Source organism: Stylophora pistillata, chromosome 6 (genome assembly GCF_964205215.1).
Source record: "Stylophora pistillata chromosome 6, jaStyPist1.2, whole genome shotgun sequence".
Classification (NCBI taxonomy): Eukaryota; Metazoa; Cnidaria; class Anthozoa; order Scleractinia; family Pocilloporidae; genus Stylophora; species Stylophora pistillata.
The window spans coordinates 15,319,575-15,326,873 of NC_142524.1; the positions used below are offsets into that span (position 1 = coordinate 15,319,575).

The 7,299-nt window shown below is 38.6% G+C and overlaps 1 protein-coding gene across 1 annotated transcript; it reads left to right on the forward strand.

The window, feature by feature from the left end:
* Positions 1-594: 594 nt before the first annotated feature.
* LOC111320963 (glutathione-specific gamma-glutamylcyclotransferase 1) lies at positions 595-7,052 on the forward strand. The gene is made up of 3 exons (XM_022923709.2): positions 595-3,537; positions 3,612-3,647; positions 5,916-7,052. Exons 1-3 carry the CDS (start codon positions 3,349-3,351, stop codon positions 6,339-6,341), a joined length of 651 nt encoding a protein of 216 aa, XP_022779444.1. The 5' UTR covers positions 595-3,348; the 3' UTR covers positions 6,342-7,052.
* The last annotated feature ends 247 nt before the right edge of the window (positions 7,053-7,299 follow it).

Below are 7,299 nucleotides of genomic sequence, written 5' to 3' on the forward strand. Positions count from 1 at the left end.
TGATTGGATTCATTGTTGGACTGTTTACTTCTCAGCATTTCTTAGCAACTGTGACGAAAGCCTCTTAGATGCATGTAGGGAAAAAACAATTTAATAGAGACTCATGTTTGACCAAGTTAACTCATCGAACACATTTGAGTGCTAGTAAATGAGCTAAACAACCTTTATAGGCAAACTGGTAGCTACAGGGAGAAGGAAGTAACCCTTTACACTGTAACGTCAATATGGATACTCTCCATACTGTTCTCAATTGAAATGCCTTTTATTGGATCACTCCCTTTTTTTTCTTTTACTTAGTAACTCTCAACTGTTGGTATGGCATTCACCTCCTTCTCAGAAAAACTGTAGCATCAGTTTGCATTTTCTCAAGATACTGTTCTCTACACTCTGACAAGGAGAATTTGTTTAACGATCAAAAGTTTCTTTAGTTGGTTGTCATTTCCCTTATTGTTGTGGCCTTTAAATGTTTGATTGAGGGATGATATTGTGAGGAAGAATTACATGTCAGTACCTCTTGGGGGTCAAAGGGTTAAAGGGCTTGACCCTAACAGCAGGGCTAAAAATTAACTCCAGTGCTTGGTGGCCAGTTGGGTCAGTTAACTTGAATTCTTAGTCGCCCATCCCAAAAAGAAGTAGCCCAGGATTTCCTTTTGTTTAAAATGAAACACTCGAATAAATGCCCTATGGCCTTTAATGGAGCGTTAACTAACAACACAAAAAGGAATTGCTCCCCCCACCTCCCAGTAATGCCATTCCAGCCATTCATGATAAGATGTGTTGGATGTTTTTGTTTTTTAAAGTAAATAAAGTAAACTGCAATAAAGTAACTTTAACAATTTATTTGCACTTGTTATAAAACACTGTAGAAGACTCGTTTTTTAAAGACATAATTTCTTGCATGCAGTGACTGTGGTTACACTTGTTGATAGGCTTATCCAGAATTGAGAAATACCTGTATTACAAGTATTTCTGGATAAGCCTATCAACAAATTCTTCTAGGCGAAAAGTATGTTCGAAAAGCGAAAACATGTGTTTCGAAACCATCCCGCACGGAAGTCTGGGGGAGAGTCACGTGGCAATTCCAAAATGGCGCCTTGAATGTGGATCGCTCGTGAAAACACCCGGGTGAAAACGGCTCGGAATTTCCACTTCAAAACTAAAAATTTACTAAAATGGACGATGTTAGAGTCCAGGCAAAAAACGAAGAGAAAGGTAGTCCGATTAAACTACATATTGGGTTTTATTTTTAACTTTGTACTTCTCATAATTTACATTGCATTACAGCTTTTCGAGATTGTACATGTAGTCGCCCATCGGGCGATCAAACTTAAACTTTTGGTCGCCCTAGTCAGTTTTAACTCGCCACTGGCGACCGTGCGACCGTCAATTTTTAGCCCTGTAACAGTAGCCAACTAGCCACAGACTTGTAGAAATTCAGTTTTTTGGCGAGTGGTTTTCGATTTCCATTAGCCAGTTTAGCTAGTAAACAAACTGAAATTGTTGTACATTTAAGTTGTCACTTAGTAAGTTGGAAAGTTAGTGTTGAGCCCTGGACTAGTTGAGCCTTTTGTGATAGGTAGTCATGTTACCAAGGGATTGGTAAACTCAATTTATACTGGAATTGCATGAATTTAGGAAATCAAAAGATCATGCTTTTCATAGTCAAGATGTAAATACTTTGATGAAATCTAGTGAAAATTGAGTGTTTGATCATCTGAAAACTTGAGAACTTAGTATTTTTGTCTGGAAGCAGGAGGTTATTGCTGTCTGGTGAGATAGTTGCAAAAATCTGTTAGATTCCTATTGTTATTAGAGGTGAAATATGCTGGGATGGAAATGGGTTTGGAAGGCCTGAAGGAGGTTTAATTGGTGAAACTAATTTGCATTCAGTTGCTTAAATGTACCTTTTGGATTGACCAGTTCACAAGATACTTGTTGTCAAAGCCTTGTGAAGTAGCAAGAAGCATCCACAGCAGCAGTTTTTCCTTTTTAGTGGCTGGTGAAAGTTTCTCTTTTCGCCTCATTTAAATACACCAAGAGAGTATTGATGCCCATGTTAACATAGACATAAACCATAAAACAGGATTTTATGCTGACCCTACGTGCATGGAGATCATATGGAAATTAACTCAAAGTGACACTTGGCCCAGAACGTACGGCAGTTGTAGGCCGCACATCAAATGAAGGTTTCAAAACTTGGGTAACAATGATGATTTGTATGTGGTTGTGACTGGTGTTTAATGTCAACATGTGTAGTGTCTACAAAAGCTTCTTTTTAAATTGTAGAATCTCAGAAATGCAGAGTGGAGAGTATTCAAATGTTTATCTTAAATTGTCTGGCAAACTATATATTGTCACTGGCTGAATCATTTTGCTCATGAAAAAGTCATGCGATGACCGGTGTGTCGTGTCAACATGTGTAGTTTCTACAAAAGCTTCTTTTCAAATGGTCAGTGATTTAAGAAATGTAGACTGGAGCGTATTATTCCGATTTTTTTTTTTTTTTTTTCTTTTCCCGGTAAATTATAGGTTGTCGCTGGCTGAATCGTTTTGCTATTGAAAACGTCATTTGATGAACTTTTGCAAATAGCCTGTTACAGCAGTTGTCAGTCGAGGTTCAAAAGTCATTCTTCACTTTTTCCTCTGATTGGCCCAGCAAATTCACCCCACTCGCGTGTCCGTTCAAGTGTGTGAGTTTTTTTTTAAAGACACACTCTTTAAAATTCTATGTAAAACAATCGAAAAAAATTATGAGAATTAAACGTTAAATTGATATGAAACGTGAGTAGCATTGACCCTTTTAATGGAAAAAGAAGTTGATTTCTATTTTTAGGTTAAAAAAAGGTGCGATAATGACGGGCCACCACACAATAGCGTGTGTGGGGAACTTACATCAGCACGTTGGGCGAAAACATGATAGCGTGACAAAACTAAAACGAGGAGCGAGTAGATTTGATTCCACTATGGTTAGTTTTAAAAAAAACTCAGCATTTTCTCATTCGAAGGAAAGTTTTTCAATTCTGTTCGCGAACCAATGAGGTAGAATGTTTTTCATGTGTAGTTACTAGACATGTTTTGAAAGTTTTCCATGTGACAGTGGCGTGACTTCTTTTTTCCGGTATTGCGTAAGCTGCTTGGGTTTTTCCCAATCTTCCAATCAAAATGCGCAAATTTCGTTTACGTAACTGTTGATTGGCGTTGAGCGTCACAGAGGCACGTGCGACTTGCAGGGCTGATGTAAACAGAGGATCGTGAAGTGAGAATTAAACCGGTTTCTCCAGCGAAGGACTTCACATTTTTCTCTCTTTATGTGATCTATGAATCTTTTTATTACCCTAACTCAGAATCATGCTTGAGAAAGTCAATTCTCAATCAAGTAGTAAAGACGATGCTTCAAGAAGTTTATGGATTTTTGGCTACGGTTCTTTGATTTGGAAACCCGATTTTCCTTTCGAATATTGTGCTGTTGGGCATATCGATGGATTTGTTCGGCGATTTTATCAGGGAAGCACTTGGCATCGTGGGGATTCGGAAAAGGTAGAGAGTATTTTATTTTACACCGGTTCGAAATCATCAAGGAGAGTCTCACATCGCGTTATTTTTGTTTTCAGCCAGGGAGAGTGGTAACCTTGGTTGAGGAAAAACAGGTATGTTTTATCCACACTGCGTGAATGATCGTAAAACTTCATTGCACAAAGTTGTTTTGATTAGGTAGGATTGACAAATACCATCGCGGGGCACAAAGAAAGGAGTGATTTAACATCCAAGTAATCGATATATTTTTTATGGCAATAAAAATGATTTGCTCTTCCGTAATTCTTTCAACCGGCTTGGCGTTAATGAAGCTGTACAATGTAAAATTTATAGATTTTTTTCAGTGACGCTGTCACTTTAGATTTACAGTTTGGATGTCAGACAAAACATACGACAGTAGTGTAGCAAAATTTCTTTGGAACAGTGCAGTCTATAATTTTCATACGTGAGAGACTGCAATCCCTTCAGATGCGAGGAAGCTACAATTTCATCTTATTACACCAGGATAGTATTTGATCCGAAAGAAATTATTTTGTTTGCTTGCCGCGAAACGAGGCTATGGTTCGTTGGTACGGAGATCGTAAACAAACTTGGATTCTAATGTGCTTACAAGCGTCTTTACGTGAAACGACGATGAATTTACTATATCAAATCTTTTCGTTTTCCTTATGATGGAAACTTCCGTTGAAAAATTGCGAACTCGAGGAAGTGCCATGCCACAACACCGATACTATTAGCTTTGTATCAGCGTGGGTGCAAGCAGATCGAGACCCGAATGTGGATGTTTTAATTAAGTGCACTATGGAAAATCTTTATTTTTTGTCGTTTGTCGTGTCTCTTTTGAATTAAACTAAATTTTAAAACAGCTTTCTTTTGCTCTTTTGTGCTCAAGAGAAAAGGCAAAGTAAAAGTCGATAACCTACACCAATGTTTGTCTTGCTGTCTTTATGAAAAATTTACAGAATGAACTTTGAAAAGCTTGCTTTGTAATGCAAATGTGTCTCCGCCTCTTGAGGTCTCGGGGAATATTTTTATTACAGCCAAAACGGATGTTTTTTACACGTTGGTCCACCACTTTGGTATTTTTGGCGAATTTCGTTGTTTCATGTAATGTCCCAGCCGCAAAAGTTCCTCGGCAAATCATCCCTGAGCAGATTTTTTTTTACAGTGTGAGTCAATGAATATGACATTTTTCCTCGACTTCTCTCCCTGCTCATAACCTGTCATGCTGGATTTTTGTCTTAAATGTATAAATAAAGCAGGAGAGTGGGAGATGTGTCAGTAAAACTCAAAAGGGATGAACTCGACTAGCGAACGGTAACTAAAAAAAAACTACTTGTTAATCGAAATTGTGAACAGTTTGGAGGATTTTGACTCTGGCAAGTTTTCTTGCACAGGTGTCGTTAAAAAATTCCTTTCCTTAAGTAAATAGCGAACACTTTTTCGTTGACTAGTGGTAGGAAAACTTGTTTGGTCGTAGAGCGCTTGTGGCAAAGGAACTCGTTACGCAAGAGCTTGTGGCACGAGACTGGTCATGTGCGGGGAAAGAGTCAGGAAGGTGAAGAATTTAGTGCTCGGCCATTGGAATAATGAAAAATGTCATTCTACGTATAAACTTCGTTTTTTGTTTGTTTGTTTGTTTGTTTGTTTTTTTTTTGCCAAATACGCTCCAGAGTCCAAGTAGCAGCTGCATGTGTTAGGGGTAGTCTCTACAACCGTGCACACGATCCAAGAAACTAAAAAGATATTCTGTACACGAGAACTTGTCGTGTTCTGCTCTGCTTTGCTCTGGTGACTGGCAAGTGACCGCCTTTCTATATTCATGCAGAAGCAAGTTCTTTTTCGCGTGAACAACATTAAGAAGTATCCGAATGAGGTCGTTTATTTTCGTGATTTGATCGTAGAAAATGTCTCCTATCTGAAGAATGAGAATACAGAAAGCTTTCAATCGACGAAAGAAACCAAAATTATTCCAGTTGTGCCGCGTGTCGTTGTCCAAGTAACTTAGATGTGTAATTGGGTCTGACTTTCATCTTGAAATCACTGGTAATCCTTGCAATCCGATTGGCAGTGCGCTTTAAGTCACAAATTGCATTATCTTTTGCTCTAAATCGCATGTTTTTCTAAGCCAATGAGGATACAAGACAAAACAACTAATCAAATTGGAAGGCTTAAGTAACCAATCAAATCATTTACAAGAAAGTGAAAGACAGTAAATGAATGGTGCAAAGTTTGTCGCCAAAATGTGTCTTTTTTCCTTAAAATGGATGAATCTTATTTCTTGCAGTTTTTGAATGACGTTGAGTTCATTTGAAAATGAACGTTGATACTAGGCAACACTCTTCTGTGTTAAATTTTTCCGTTTTTCCTTTTCTCTACAGGGCCGCGTGTGGGGGATCGCATACAAGGTAGCGAGTGTAAACGCAAATCTTGCCTTGGGAAAACTCAACGAACGCGAGATAGCTCTCGGCGGCTATGATCTTCATCATTTATCGTTCAGTTGCAACGAGAAACCCTCACACAGATTTAACGTGCTGGCGTATGTTGCGACTCCGAAAAACACTCTGTATCTTGGACCAGCCTCGCCAGGGCAGATCGCCTTACAAATTGCCTCTGCAAAGGGGAATTCTGGCCTGAATGTAGAATACCTTGTTCGTTTAGCGGATTTCATGAGGGAAAAAGTGCCAGATTATGACGAACAGCACTTGTTTGATTTGGAGAAATTAGTTAAGAAAGAGTTAGGACTCCCCACTGATGTTTCCACGCCTTGGCCTCAGCTAAAACACAACTTGATCAGTCGTGGATGAAATGAAAACAATGGGCGGTGGTTGTGAATAGGACATTGGTTGTGAATAGGACATTACCTTATGAAAGAATCGATAATTTTATGAAATATTGACTAGAAGCAACCGCAATCGTTATCTATTGCAAAGAAAAGAGGAAAACCACTTTGTAAATGACGTCCACAACGTCGAATGACTTTGTATCAATGTCGAATTACTTCACTTTAGAACTATTTCAATTTTAATATGATTTATTTCAGGGGAAGAAATTGTTTGGGATTAGCAGAGGGCATATAAAAGGTTATTTATATCTTCGCGTATATCTTAATGAAGATAATTATTTGATCGATGAACACTTGAAAACAAGGATGTTATATTTATTTAATGCAAATAGCCAAAGTTGTGCCGAGCCCTATGTTGAACTACTTCAACTTTGTTTCACAAATTCTCATCTTTATGTTAAAGTTTAAGTCTTTCGTCAAAATAGACCACATAAGTTGGAAGGGCCTGAGGTGTATGTTAATACGACTGTGCTACCTTAGAAAAATTGCATGCCAATAATTAACTTTCTCTTCGGAGGTCCGAAGGACAGTGTCAAACTAGCGCACGGTTTGGATACATTTTGCGTTGTGAAAAGGTTAGGTATTTTGTAAATGTGTAAAAGCGATGAATTACAGGTTGCGTTAAAAAAAAAAAAGAAACCGATTTTTTGATTAAACAAATGCGGTGAATACGTTTGCACCAGTCTCTTTCTTTCGTCGTTGGCAGGGAGAGGGGGGAGGATGCATTATCTTTAGGAGGACCTTACTGGGCAGAACATCTTCATGCAATTTTCCTATATTTTTTATGCTTATCCTGTTCCAGGCATTCAGTACGTAAACCAAAGCGCAATGGCAGACGGCGTGATGGTGGTTGAGGAGTGAAAAGGCGCGGAGGCTTAGGTTAGGATGCGTGATGTTCGACCCGACCCAAACCTCCCTCG